The sequence below is a fragment of the Arvicanthis niloticus genome, chromosome 9 (genome assembly GCF_011762505.2).
Source record: "Arvicanthis niloticus isolate mArvNil1 chromosome 9, mArvNil1.pat.X, whole genome shotgun sequence".
Classification (NCBI taxonomy): domain Eukaryota; kingdom Metazoa; phylum Chordata; class Mammalia; order Rodentia; family Muridae; genus Arvicanthis; species Arvicanthis niloticus.
The window spans coordinates 78,343,155-78,358,016 of NC_047666.1; the positions used below are offsets into that span (position 1 = coordinate 78,343,155).

The 14,862-nt window shown below is 37.9% G+C and overlaps 1 protein-coding gene across 7 annotated transcripts in view; it reads left to right on the forward strand.

Moving 5' to 3' along the window:
• LOC117715436 (solute carrier organic anion transporter family member 1B2-like) overlaps positions 1 to 14,862 on the forward strand; it is a 44,923-nt gene that overhangs the window by 19,175 nt on the left and 10,886 nt on the right. For all 7 annotated transcript variants that reach the window (XR_013112716.1, XM_076940753.1, XM_076940751.1 and 4 more), the window contains 5 exons: positions 2,994 to 3,236; positions 6,746 to 6,910; positions 8,016 to 8,211; positions 9,143 to 9,314; positions 14,166 to 14,347. Coding sequence is in view for 6 of the 7 variants with exons in the window: in XM_076940753.1 (XP_076796868.1) it covers positions 2,994 to 3,236; positions 6,746 to 6,910; positions 8,016 to 8,211; positions 9,143 to 9,314; positions 14,166 to 14,347 (958 nt within the window). In the remaining variant the exon portion in view is untranslated. The remainder of the gene's footprint in view (positions 1 to 2,993; positions 3,237 to 6,745; positions 6,911 to 8,015; positions 8,212 to 9,142; positions 9,315 to 14,165; positions 14,348 to 14,862) is intronic.

The following is a 14,862-nucleotide window of genomic DNA, read 5'->3' on the forward strand; positions in this document are numbered from 1 at the left end:
AGTGAAGCTTCTGGAAGATGCTGTTTTGTTGTTTGATTGGAGGAAGGTTGGAGTGGTTGAGCATCTTTATCCTGTGTCTTAGTTTTGATGCTTTCCCTGGACCTAACAGAGGGCTTGGCATATGGTCACCTTTAATTAGAAAATGAAGGGATGTATACTGAGTTATTGTTCTGGCTGTTCTCTTCTCTCAAAGCAAGTACTCCTTCATACTTCAGAAAAACTGGCCAAAGTGTGGAAACTGTTTAATCTTCAAGCCCTCCTTCCCATAAATATTTCATCTCTCATCTCCCTCAACCCAAAGTACATACAAATAATATCCAGGTTAACCTCATTCTTTTAGACCTATCTTAAGTGTTATGTCTTAATCTTGCATCTTCAAGACCTCGTTCTGTCAATCTTCCGCCACATCCCTCCCTGGAGAATCTACTTCTCCACCCTCTCATTATCACAAAGCACTCTTCAGTCTCTGCATTCTTTTGGCTTATATGATGTCTTCATGTTCTTAAACAACATTGTAGCTGATTTTCTTTGTCTACTTCTCTTCATAAACAATTATCTTGAAAAAACAAATCTGAATTTAGAAGACATTTCATTTTCCCCCTCCAATCCACTTCTAAGAGGTCATCCGTTTTCAGTGGCTCATGAAATGGTGTCAGGTAACTTTGCAAAGTGATTTTCTCACTTTTTCTATTTTTAGATATCTAAGTGGCACTCAACATGGCAAATACAGGGCTCACAGTATCACTCTCAACACTTGTGTTGTTTTCCATCGTCTTTCACTTTAGGTATATCTTACCCTTAATTGTATAATTGACTTAATCATTACATAATCTTTCATCAAAGTAATCTGATAACAGCTCCTGCCTCATACTTTAATAATGCTTCCAGAATGTTTCTAATACAGAAGACTTACTAATGCTTATCAACTTACAGTGACTTCAGACCAGAGTTCAGTGTGGCAGCCAGGCTCTTCAGAAGTAGATACATGGCTACTATGTACTACCATGGCTGTCTATGATCACCTTTATCTTTATAATTTGGCACCCTTTCCTCTCTCCCACTTTTCTGTCACTGATACTCTCTGCAGTAAGAATGACAATTGGTGGTGCGACTCTTAAAAAGACTCTTAAAAAGATCACAGTTCTGGATCTCTAGTGAAGAGTTCTCTTCCCCTTTCCATTAGCATCATTCTGAGACTCTCATCCAAGATGCTCTCTTCTTCTGAGATGCCATACTTCACTGACTCCCTGCTGGAGCAGAGGCCACCAAATGCATGATGATCTCTTTAGATGCCATAGGAAGAAATCTGTTTCAATATATAAGTAGTTGGTGTATAAACAAATCTGATTTTCTATCTCATCAGGACTCAATGGCTTCAAAGTTATTTCCAAAATAAAGTTGACACCACAGTTGGCCATGAGAAGGCATATGCCTCCAATAATTATCAGTACAAATCCTTAATCAAACTTCTCATTCACTTCCAAGTTCACCCTTGTTTTCAAAACTCATACAGAGGTGAGGTAGATGTTTTTCTGTAGTTGGAAAATATTTTTCTATATTTAAAAATAACTATCTGTGTTGTATTAGAATTCTTGGGAATTAGATGGCTATAAGTGGATGTTCAGACCTTTTTGCATCTTCTCGTATTCAGTAATGACTACAATAAATTTGATGGTTTTGCATCCTTAATTAACTATTGCTGCATTAAAAGTGAAACAATTTTCATAATTTTTTCTCCAGACAGCTCTTTGGTAGTATAGAAAGATGTGTTTTGCTGTAATGTTATATTTAACAATTTCAAAACAAAGGTCAGATCACATCTGTTATCAAGAACACTGTTATATGTCTAGTGATCACATCTATTATCAAGTATATTGTTGTATGTCTAGTGTCAGTGCTAGGGTAGTCTAACCATGTTCAGTGAGTCTGGGTGTGTCTTTTTATGAGTACTTAGGAAGATTTTGAGAAGAATTAGAGTTATGTCTTGTCTGAGTGCTAGGCCGAGTACTTCAGTGAACCATCTAGTGCAAAGCTTTCCTCTGTGTTTTTGCTACTGTGTCCTAATTAGCCACAGGACTCTCCAGGGTTTCCAGCAATTCATCATTCAGCTTTCACAGGTTCTGATATATTTAGGAAGTTTCTCATCATTTAATGATTATGAGCATTCATCATTCACAGGAGTGTGTATTTAGAGCTGGCATTAATATATCATTTCTCTTCACAATGCAGAAGAAATACAGTTGAAATAAGAAGGGCAACAAATGCCTCAGGTTTAAATCCATCTTTTCTGGGTTCCTCTTAAACTCAGACAGTCACTGTGTGGGCTGTGCATTAGGACATTCCTTCCTCAGCACTTCCTGTGTCTGCAGTCAATATGGCTGTATATCCAGCAAATACAAGAGACAGATTGGAGCTCTCTAATCTTTTAGAAATAATGTTGACCTTTCCTCTGTTGCTATCCTGACATCAGGAATGGGTTCCAACAGCCATTTTCAGATGATAGTGAATGGTCATGCCTTGCCTTGGTTTTCAACCATCTTGAAATCTGATGACTTAAGAGACTAAGAAATTCTCAGGCACTTCTTGCCATACCTTGCTATTTATATGGATGTTGGTGATTCTATCCCAGGTCCTTGTGCTGATATGGAAACTGTTTCTTGGCACTGAGCCATTTTCTAGACTTGTTTTCTCCATACTAAAAGCCACAAATCTAATCTTATTATTTGCTGAATACATAGTATTGATAATTCTTCAGTTGTAATAGAGTCTATATATAATATATATCGCTGGTTCTTAACAATGGAGGTTGTAAGATCTCATCAAATGATTAATGCATTCCCTACTTCTAAGTGGACAAACCACTAGCAAAAAAAAATTGTATTTTAGGATGTATAAACTATAGTTTGGATTCTTTATCTATGGAGGCCAGCAGTCTTACCACCATTGATTTTCAGAATGATTTTTGAAAGTCTTGTTCTAATTATTCATTCCAGGTAGTATCCGAATAACTCCTCAGGATGCTCGTTGGGTTGGTGCCTGGTGGCTTGGCTTCATTGTAAGTGGACTATTATGCATTATTTCTTCCATACCCTTCTTTTTTCTATCCAAAATTCCAAAGAGATCACAGAACGAAAGGAAATATTCAGCATGTCTTCATGTACTCAAAACAGAAGGAGAAAAGAATCACATGACTAATTTAACAAAGCAAGAAAAACAAGCTCCTGCCAACATGACTGGTAAGGATGCCATAGTCAATCAGTATGCAGATGTTAATTCCACTGAAATCTGAGAATATTTCAAAAACGGTATGTCCAACTTATCTAGCTTTCTTCTGCACTAAACATTACTTAACTCCTTCTACATTTCCTATTAAAAGTGATATTTTCTGTCTTAGTTACTCTTCTATTGCCATGAAGAGACACCATGACCAAGGCAACTTATAAAAGAAAGTGTTACATTTGGCAACTCACATTTAGAAATGGTTAGAGTCTATGACTCATGATGACAAAGAGGAACACAGCAGAGTCAGGCATTTACCAGGGTAGTGACTGAGAACTTAGACCTTGATCCACAAACATGAGTCAAAGAGAAAGAGGAGGGGGTAGAATCATTAACTGGGAATGGCTTGGGCTTTGGAAACCTGAAAGTCTACTCTCAATGACATCTCTTTCAATGAGACCACCAACTATAAGCCAAGTATTCAAATATGAGCCTATAGAAGTAATTCTCTTTCCAGTTACCAGTTCCATGATTGTGTACAAATAATAGGATCAGATTTGTGGTTTTTATTATGGAGAAAACATGTCTAGGATGATGACTCGGTGCTGAGAAACAGCTTCTCTATAAGCATGGGGACCTAAGATAGAATCAGCAGCATCCATGAAAAGAGCAAAGTGTGGCTTGTTGTGCCTGAGAATATCTTGGGCTCCTAGGTCATCATCCAAGATCCAGGATCATTCTAGATCAGTGAAGAATTTTTCCTCAAAGGAATAAGGTGGGAATGATAGAGAAACGTCACTCATTATCCTTCACTGGATTCTGTTAGCAATGGCCAGACACTGTCATGCTCAACTCAGTGCAAGTATATACACACAAACACAAACACACACACACACACACACACACACACACACACACACACACACACACACACAATTTTATGTGCACTCATACATAACATATATACACACTAAATAATAAAAGGAACAAAAGAATCATATAAAATTATATTTATTGTAAAAAAGAAGGAATATATTTTCTTCAAATACTTTAATTTTTGGTACTGTTAGGCATCCAAGTCCAGGGCTATGCTCATACTGGTTATATGTTCTACAAGTGAACTATATACACAACTTCCTTTTTTCAAAGTTTAGTATAGAGCATCAGTGATAGTTTTAAAAGTTAAAATAATTCATTCATTCATTTACAAATGATACCAACCACTGTTTGTGAGGTGCTTTCCTTCTTCAAAGAAGCTATGATTCATTCCAGTGAGCTCCTTGCTACTGATATGCATACATAATGAACTCATGTGAAAATTGCCTATTCTTAGGTGAACACTTGGATAAAAAGAAGAAATTCCCAGAAAGGTTTCTTTCTAGGTATTTAGGGTAAGATTTTTTTTTTCCTGGTAATTGTATTGAAAGCTATTTATTTGAATTCTAAGCTGTGATTTTAATTCAAAATGGGAATGGGATATTAGAATGAATTGATGAAATAGCAAAACCAAAATTAATGATTGTTACAATGGTTCTGGGGATCATGAGTTGAAGGCTAGTCTGGACTATGAGACCAATGGAAGACTTTCCTCAAAACACACCACCAAAAACTAAATCACCACAATAATTTGTGATGGTTTATGTTTATTGACAATTTAATAGATTCCAGAATCACCAGAAGGCAAGCCTTTGGGCATGTCTGTGAGAAATTGTTTAGATTATGTTAACTGAAATAGGAAGATCCCAAGTCAATGTGGGTAACACTAATCAATCTGCTGTGGTATTTAAAATGAATAAAAAGGAAAGGAGAGAGCAAGCTGAGTACACATTCATCTCTGCTTCTTGACTCTGGATGCTGTATGAGCAGCTACCTCTGTCATTATCATGACTTCCATATACTGATGCTGTGTGCCCTTAAACTGAGAGCAACAATAACCCTTTCTTTCCTGACTTGCATTTCTCAAGGTACTTTGTCACAACAACACTACAAGTAACTGCACCAAAAAGAAAACCCCCTTACAACCTTCCCTAGTTTACTTTGCAATCAAAGGACAAGTTCCCAGATGTGGACCAAGACATTCCTCATCTTCCATTCTTTCATTTGATGACCTTTTTCACTCCATCACCCCAACACAAGGACATTTCTGTGCTGGAGCTAACTATATTGTTTGGTTTATAATTGAGGATAGTTCAGTTTTCAACAAGATTAGTATATTGATGTTGGCCATGAGAAGATAACTTATCTGTTTTTTTTTTTTTTTAACTGTAGAAACTGGGCAGTGCCTAATATCAGGGTTTGATTGGTACCTCAAGAGTAAGTTGTTAGATACTAGAAACCATGGTATTGTTTTGTTTTTATTCCTGGTTGGGGTTTTAACCCACAGCATTGTGCATACTATGCAAGGGTTCTAGAACTCCAAGATTTTTAAACATAACATAGATATTACAAAGATCATATTAGTGTACTGGAGAGATAGATCAGTGATTATAAGAACACTTGCTGTTCTTGCAGAGGACCCAACTTACCTTTCCAGAAACCTCCATGGTGGTTCATAACTCTCTGTAACTTCAGGTCTGGAGGATCCAATTCCCTTTTCTGACCTCCAAGGGCAACCACATACATGGATGCACATACATACAGACAAGCAAAATTTTTGTTATTTATATCAAGAAATTTCCAGTCAGGTACAGTGGTACATGGCTCAAGTCCCAGCACTTGGAATGCAGAGATGATTTTGTTAGTTTTCTTGAGTTAATGTGACCTGCTTGTTAGTGTTTTATCCTTAAGTAGGTGGCTTCAGTGCTGCCAGGTTTAGTGAGGCAGTGTTTTAGGCAGATTCCTTTAGTGCTACAGTATTTGCTGGGACAGTATTTTAGGCAGGTAAGTCAATTCAGTTGTATTTGCTGGAGCAATGTTTTAGACAGTTGGCTTAAGTGCTGACATATTTGTGGAGGCAGTGTTTTATAGAAAAGCTGCACTCTAAGAAACAAAGTGCTGGAATCCTTATATTAAATTCATGCTTATGATTTTTGAACATCAGTGTTCTTTATTCTGTGGTCATTAATTATTTAAAATTTTACCTAATAAACTGCTTAGTTAACACAAAATCACATTATTAAATGCTAATAATAGGTAACATCACATACAGAACTCGTGTTTCATATTTCAGCATATTTTTTGATATCTGTTAAAGACTGAGCATTTGCTGAATGAACAGGTAAATGGATTGAATGGTATGAAAAACTAAGATTGGAAAGAACTGCCACGTATCTACTGACCAAAAAAAGTAACAAAACAAAAAGACAAAAAAAAAGTTATGAGTCCAAATGACCAAATACATAATATAATCATAGAAATGATTGAATAAAAATATTCATGAATCTGCTTATAGCAAGATTTTAGATCACTCTGTGTCTGTTCTATGTATTTATATAATTTAAACTCATACATATAATGAGTAGAAGATTAGGATGTAGGGAACATTTAAATTGTGCTACAATGTTTTCTTCACCCTTGTTATTTCAAGGCTTTCTACGGTCTCTGAAAAGCATCCTTACCAACGACCTCTATGTTATATTCCTGATACTGACGTTGCTGCAAGCCAGCAGCGTCATTGGTTCCTTTACTTACATCTTCAAGTTTATAGAGCAGCAGTACAACAAGACAGCATCCCAGGCCAACTTTGTGTTAGGTAAGACCGATCTTTCATAATTTGCTTCACAGATGATGTATAAACTGAGAACATGGCTGCTCCATGGTTTGGTTAAGGGAAAGGCTTTTATTGTAGATGTTAGCGGCTGAGTGACCAAAGACATATGGAAGGAACCAGAGCAGAAAGAGAAAGAAGCAGACTCAATATGGATAGCAGCCTGGATCTCACCAGGGCTATCTTTGAGAGACTTAAAAATTCCAGGGGATAAAGAATAGAGAAAACAGTGGGAGAAATGAGAGCCAATATAAAAAAAGAAAGAAAGAAAGAAAAGAAAGGAAGCAAGGGTTTGGGTGAAAATATATCAAAATACCAGGATGACAGGCGAAATGGGGACATGTAGGGAGAACAGCAGGTGAGCTGGGGTTTATGGGGAGGTGGCAAAGGCTAAGGCAAGCTTGAACTTGGCTTCCTGTGATGCAGAAGGAGATGGGAGGCCAGCATGAGCTCTCATATGCTAATAGGCAACACTGGTCATCATTTGTTCTTTCTGCCAGTGATAAGTGAAATGGCTCCTTTGCTAGAGAGGAACTGCAAGTTTCTAACAAATACAGGCTTTTATCTAATCACCAGAAATCTTCCTATAATCCAGGTTGAGACCTTTTCTGGCTGTTTGGATTGCCTTTTGGAGCATGACAGATAAGAGATCTCTTTGGACCTGACAGGTCGTGTACTTCAGAGGATGTCTCCTGGACAGCTGCACCCAAATACACCCCACCAGTGCAGACAAATACATACATACATACACATACATAACAATGAAATAACCCCAAACTTAAAAAAAATGGTTTTAGACAGGAAGGCTTGGTACATTGTCATTATTTTCTGGGGTCAGGTGTCCCTCATAAAATTTATCTATTCAGAGGCAATCTGACATCTGTTACTAGGAAAAGAGGTACTCCTTTTTTGTCAAGAGATATTATTTTCATCATTTCCACATAGAGCATGGTCTTTCATTTCCATTCTGGCCATTCATTTCTGGTCTCGAAGCAACAGAATTGAAGGGTTTATGTGGACACAGCACATTTCAAATGAAAAGACACCAGAGAAGCCTTTCTTAATTACAATGTTTTTCTCTTATTTCCAGGAAGTATCATCATACCTACTACAGCAACCGGAATGTTTTTAGGAGGATATATTATTAAAAAATTCAAATTGACCCTGGCTGGAATCACCAAGTTTGCATTTTTCACTTCCTCAATGGCCTATGTGTTTAAGCTGTTATTTTTTCCTCTAATCTGTGAAAACAAGTCATTTGCTGGCCTTACCTTGACCTATGATGGGTTTGTATATATTATTTTATCAACAGAATGAATGATGTGTTACCTCCAATCAGAATCCATTGTGAGAGAAGAGTAGGCTGAAACAGTTTCCACTGATCGTTCAGTTAGTAAGGATCACAATTTATAAATTCTCCAAACAATCACTGTTTAATATCTCCCAAGAGCATTTCTTGTTTCTCATTTAAAGAAAAACTGGGTGGTGATGATCATGTCATTTTTAGAGTGTTCACAATGTGCAGTGGGAGCTAGGTAGTGGATACCTTTGTCCCCCTGGACAGACATACAGCTTTTATAAGCAGCAAGGCCTGGGAATTACCTCACTGATTCTCATGACTTAAATTTGAAGTTTTCCTTTAGAAATCTCTTAGCCTTTCCCACTGCAATCCTGGCAAGGTTGTGAGTGTAGGGAACTCTCTTAACCATGGCTGAACAAGCTTTTTCTAACATTCCTGTAAACAGATACCTGTGCAAGAAACCAGTTCCTCACTCCAAACATGATTTTCATTCTCTGTGAACTGACCCTGCTACTCACCATTGTAATTACACATCTTGATACCCCAGGTGCAATGTACCTTTCCTTTTCTTTCTGGCACTTCAGCTTCCTAAGGCTGTGCAGACTCCTTATCATCTCCTAGCTATAGCTAGAAATTTAACAAGGCTCACACCAGTAACATGCACAGGTCTCTAATCAGTTCTCTCTAGTATCGGAGTTTTCTGATTTTTTCCCTTCCCTTCCCTTCCCTTCCCTTCCCTTCCCTTCCCTTCCCTTCCCTTCCCTTCCCTTCCCTTCCCTTCCCTTCCCTTCCCTTCCTTTCCCTTCCCTTCCTTTCCCTTCCCTCCTATTCCCTCCCCTGCCCTGTATCTTTCCATCTCCCTCCATTGTCTGTGAACTGACCTCTTTGCCTTGTGTCTGTCTACCATATATCTCCAGAATGAACCGAGTGGATTCTAACATAGATATACCACTTTCTAATTGCAACTCAGACTGCAGTTGTGATAAAAATCAGTGGGAACCCGTCTGTGGGGAAAATGGGGTGACTTACATTTCACCTTGTCTGGCCGGATGCAAGTTGTTTCGTGGTGATAAGAAGCTAAATAATATAGTGAGTATCAGATTTCATTTTCTCATCTTTCTTTGCTCATAACTTCACATTCAATTTCACACTTACTTATCACATAGTTGTAGAACTAAGGTCTCCAGTCAAAGATACAAAAATAGGTTCCTGTATGATCTTCATTTGTTAACACTGGGAGGTTAGGAAAACTTCACATGAAATCCTGCTTGAAATCATCAGATTTTTCTGTTCCTTGAAATCTATTTTGAGATTACTTCACTTCCAATTTTTCACTGTCAAGAGTTAGAATATTGCTTTTCGAACTGTGGATGTAGTTAGGATTTTGAAAACTCCTTTTATGATACAAGCATCTAATTGTCATAACTAATAAATACTTTATACCCCAGAAGCTAAAGATGAATCATTTTTTAGGGTTTTTTTATTTCTTTTTTATTGTTTATTGTATTTATTGACATTTCAAATGTTATCCCTCTTCCAAATTTCCCCTCAACAAACACCCTCATCCCTATCCTCTGCCTCTATAAGGGTGCTCCCGGCCTGCCCACCAACTCCTGCCTCAGTGCCCTATCGTCCCCTACCTTGGGTCCCCAAGTCTTGACAAGACTAAGGAGCTCCCCTCCTTGTGATACTCAATAAGGCAATCCTCCGCTACATATCCATTGCCACCCATGGGTCCCCCCATATATACTCTTATGTTGATGATTTAGTCTCTGGGAGCTTTGGAGGGTCTGGTTGATTGATATTGTTGTTCTTCCTATTGGGTTGCAGACCCCTTCAGCTTCTTCAGTCCTTGCCCTAACTTCTCCATTGGGTTCTCTGCTCAGTCCAATGTTTAGCTGCATTTGCATCTGTATTCTTCAGACTCCGGCAGAAGCTCTCAGAGGACAGCTATACCATGCTCCTGTCAGCAACCACTTCTTGGCATCAGCATTAGTGTCTGAGTTTGGTGTCAGTAGATGGGATGGGTTCCTAGGTGGGGCAGTCTCTGAATGGTCTTTCTTTTAGTCTCTGCTCTACTCTTTGTCCCCACATTTCCTTTTCACAAGAATTATGGATTACTATTTTTGAGGTAGGTGTGTGGCCCCATCCCTCAACCAGGGTCCATGCCTATCCAATGAACATGGTCTCTACAGGTTCTATGTCTCCTTTGCTGAGTATTTCTGCTAATGTCCTCCATGTTGGGTCCTAGGAACATCTTGGGTCCTTGGCATCTCAAACTTTCTGGTGACTACACTAAGTTCCCCCTCTCTAACTGCTATTCTCCTACTTTCAAATTCCTGACTCTCCATATTTCTCCCCAATCTCTGCTCATGCCTGAACTGCTTCCCTTTCCCTCCTCCTTTCTCTCCCTCTCAGGTCCCTTCCTCTACCTCCCATAACAATCTTCTTCCCCCTTCTGTGTAGTACTATAGCATCCACACTTTGTTGTGCTTTTCTTTCTTCTTCAGTTTCATATGGTCTGTGAGTTGTATTGTGGGTATTCTGAGCGTCTTTTTGGCTAATATCCACTAATCAGTGAGTACATACAATGTGTGTTTTTGTGACTGGGTTACCTCCCTCAGGATGATATTTTCAAGTTTCATCTATTTGCCTGTATATTTCATGAAGCCTGTTGTTAATAGCTGAGTAGTACTCCATGTGTAAGTGCACCACATTTTCTGCATCCATTCCTCTGTTGAAGAACATCTGGGTTCATTCCAGCTTCTGGCTCTTATATATAAGGCTGCTATAAACAGAGTGGAGCATGTTTCATTGTTATATGTTGGAGTATCTTTTTGATATGTGCCCAGGAGTGGCATAGCTGGGTGCTTTGGTAGAACTATTTCCAATTTTCTAAGCACAGCCAGACTGATTTCCAGAGTGGTTGTACCAGCTTGCAATTCCACCAGCAATGGAGAAGTATTCCTCTTTCTCCACATCTTCGCCAGCATCTGTTGTCACCTGAGTTTTTGATGTTAGCCATTCTGACTGGTATGATATGGAATCTGAGGGATGTTTTGATTTGCATTTCCCTGATGACTGAGGATGTTGAACATTTCTTTAAGTGCTTCTCAGCCATTTAAGATTCCTCAGTTGAGAATTCTCTGTTTTGCTCTGTACCGCATTTTTAATAGGGTTATTTGGTTCACAGGATTCTAACTTCTTGAGTTCTTTGTATATTTTGGATTTTATCCCTCTATTGGATGCAGGGTTGGTAACATCTTTTCCAAATCTGTGGGTTGCTATTTTGTCCTATTGACAGTGTCCTTCCCCTTATAAAAACTTTGCAATTTTAAGAGGTCCCATTTGTCAATTTTTGATCTTAGAGCATAAGCCATTTTTGTTTTGTTAGGGGAAATTTTTACTGTGCCAATATGTTTGAGATTCTTTTCTTTTAGGATGAAATGTTCTATAGATATATGTTAAATGCATTTAGTTCATAACTTTTGTTAATTTCATTGTGTCTTTGTTTAGTTTCTGTTTCTATGATCTGTCCATTGCTGAGAGCAGGGTATTGAAGTCCCCCACTATTATTGTGTGAGGTACAATGTGAGCTTTGAGCTGTAGTAGAGTATATATATATATATATATATATATATATATATATATATATATATATAAATAAATGTGGCTGTCATTGCTTTTGGAGCATAAACGTTCAGAATTGAGAGTTCAACTTGGTAGATTTTTTTTTGATAAGTATGAAGTGTCCTTTTTTACCTTTTTTGATTACTTTTGGTTGAAAGTCAATTTTATTTAATATTAGAATGTCTACTCCAGCTTGTTTCTTGCTATCATTTGCTTGGAAAATAGTTTCCATTCTTTTATTCTGAGGTAGTGTCTGTCTTTGTGACTGAAGTGTGTTTCCTGTATGCAGCAAAATTCTTATCTTCTTGTACAAAGCTCAAGTCCAAGTGTATCAAGAACCTTCACATAAAACCAGATACACAGAAACTAATAGAAGAGAAGGTGGGGAAAAACCTTGAATACTTGGGCACAGGGAAAAAGTACCTGAACAGAGCACTAATGGCTTATTAGTTGACCAATGGGGCCTCATAAAATTGCAAATTTTCTCTAAGGCAAAGGACACTGTCAATAATACAAAACGACAACCGAGAGATTGGGAAAAGATCATTAACAAACCTACATTTGATAGAGGACTAGTATCCAATACATACAAAGTACTCAAGAAATTAGACTCCAGACAACCAAATAGCCCTATTAAAAATGTGGTACAGAGCTAAACAAAAAAATTCTCAACTGAGGAAACTCAAATCCCTGAAAAGCACCTAAAGAAATGTTCAATATCCTTAGTCATCAGGGAAATGCAAACCAAAACAACACTGAGATTCCAGCTCATCCCAGTCAGACTGGCCAAGATCAAAAACTCAGGTGATAGCAGATGCTGGCAAGGATGTGGAGAAAGAGGAACACTCCTCAATTGTTGGTGGGATGGCAAGCTGGTACAACTACTCTAGAAATCAGTGTGGCGGTTCTTCAGAAAATTGGACACAGCTGAGGACCCAGCTATACCACTCCTGGGCATATACCCAGAAGATGCTCCGACATATAACAAGGACACATGTTCCACTATGTTCATAGAAGCCTTATTTATAATAACCAGAAGCTGGATAGAACACAGATGTCCTTCAACAGAAGAATGGATACAGAAAATGTGGTACATTTACACAATGGAATATTACTCAGCTATTAAAAACAATGAATGTGAGAAATTCTTATGTAAATGGATGGAACTAGAAAATATCATCCTGAGTGAGGTAACCCAATCACAAAAGAACACATATGGTATGCACTCGCTGATAATTGGATATTAGCCTAATAGCTCGCAATATCCAAGGTACAACTCACAGTCCACATGAAACTCATGAACAAAGAAGACCAAAGTGTGGGTGCTTTGGCCCTTCTTAGAAGGGGTAACAAAATACTCAAGGGAGCAAATATGGAGACACAGCATGGGGCAGAAACTGGAGGGGCCGTCCAGAGACTGCTCCACATTGGTATCCATCCCTTGTGCAGTCACCAAAGGTAGACACAGATGTTGATGCCAAGAAGTGTATGCTGACAGGAGCCTAATATAGCTGTCTCCTTAGAGGTTTGCCAGAGCCTGAAATATACAGAGTCAGATGCTCACAGCTAACCATCGAGCTGATCATGGGGTTCCCAATGGAGGAGTGAGAGACAAGACTGAAGGAGCTGAAAGGGTTTGCAACCTACTGGGAGAGGAACAATACCAACTAACCAGAGCTCCTAGGGTCTAAACCACCAGCTTGAAAGCACATAGTGAGAGACACATGGCTCCAGCTGTGTATGTAGGGTAGGATGACAGGGTCAGGGATAGGTGGGTGAGTAAGTCCTTGGTCCAGTGAAGGCTGGACAATCCAGTGTGAGAGAAATTGTGGGTGAGGAGGTGGGGGTGAGAGGGTAAGTGGGGGCATATCCTCTTAGAAGCAGGAGGAGGAGGGGTGGGTGGGAAAGAGGATTATGTCTGAAATGTAAATAAAATATCCAATAAAACATTTTAAAAAGTAAATAAGGATGCAAAACTAATATAGAAAGAAAAAGTGAGAAGAAAATTATGAAAAAGAACTTGTTTGAGTGAAGAACCTATGAATAGTTTCAGACACTAATTTATCAATTATTTTATAATCTTGAAATTGAACTGAATTAGGAATTAGCAAATTTCATTTTCTTGGCCAGAAATAAATACAGACAAATTTTTGTCTTTCAATTATTAAAAAATGATGCTATCAGAATTTTTAAAAACAGTAAACACTTTTGCTAGAATGGAAGAACTGTTTAAAAATATAATAGGATATATTTATAGCACTTTCATGTTTTGCAAACACATAAAATAACATTTCAAAAATTGTCTTTTAGGAATTCTATGACTGCAGTTGTATCAGCGACTCTGGTTTCCAGAATGGAAACCAATCAGCATATTTAGGTGAATGCCCAAGAGACAAATGCAAAACCAAATATTACTTTTATATAATTTTTCAAGCCATTTTGTCTATTTTCTATGCAATGGAAACCACTTCTTTTATGTTGATTCTGATGAAGTGAGTATACTTTTTTCTATGTGCATGTATGTGCATTTCTCTGTGCAATGCATATGTTTATGACCATATAGAACTCAGATAATTATCTCTGGAATCAGTCTTCAATCTCCTTCCACATCCACAGTGGAAGGCTGGTCATCTGCCTTTGAACTTTCAAGGATCTGCTGGTCACCTCTCAGATCACAAATGGGAACAAAGATGATTTCTCTCTATCCTAAGTATAAATTGTTAAGACATCTTTTTTAGTCATGTATATTAGATGATAAATATATTTTATTATTTTATAAGTTCAATACTATAAATAATAATTTTGCATATGCTTCTTTCATTAGGAAATCTAGATTCGGTGAAGTCTCAGCTTGCTAGATACTTAAAATATAGAATTATTTGGAATTGTTTCTATTTTAAGCATCTCTCTTTACAGTTAGAAAACTTTTATGGTCAGTTCCATTTTGCCCTAGGAATCATTTATTGATGTTATTGAAAGAAATCCACTTGGAAGCCTGACAAGCTTA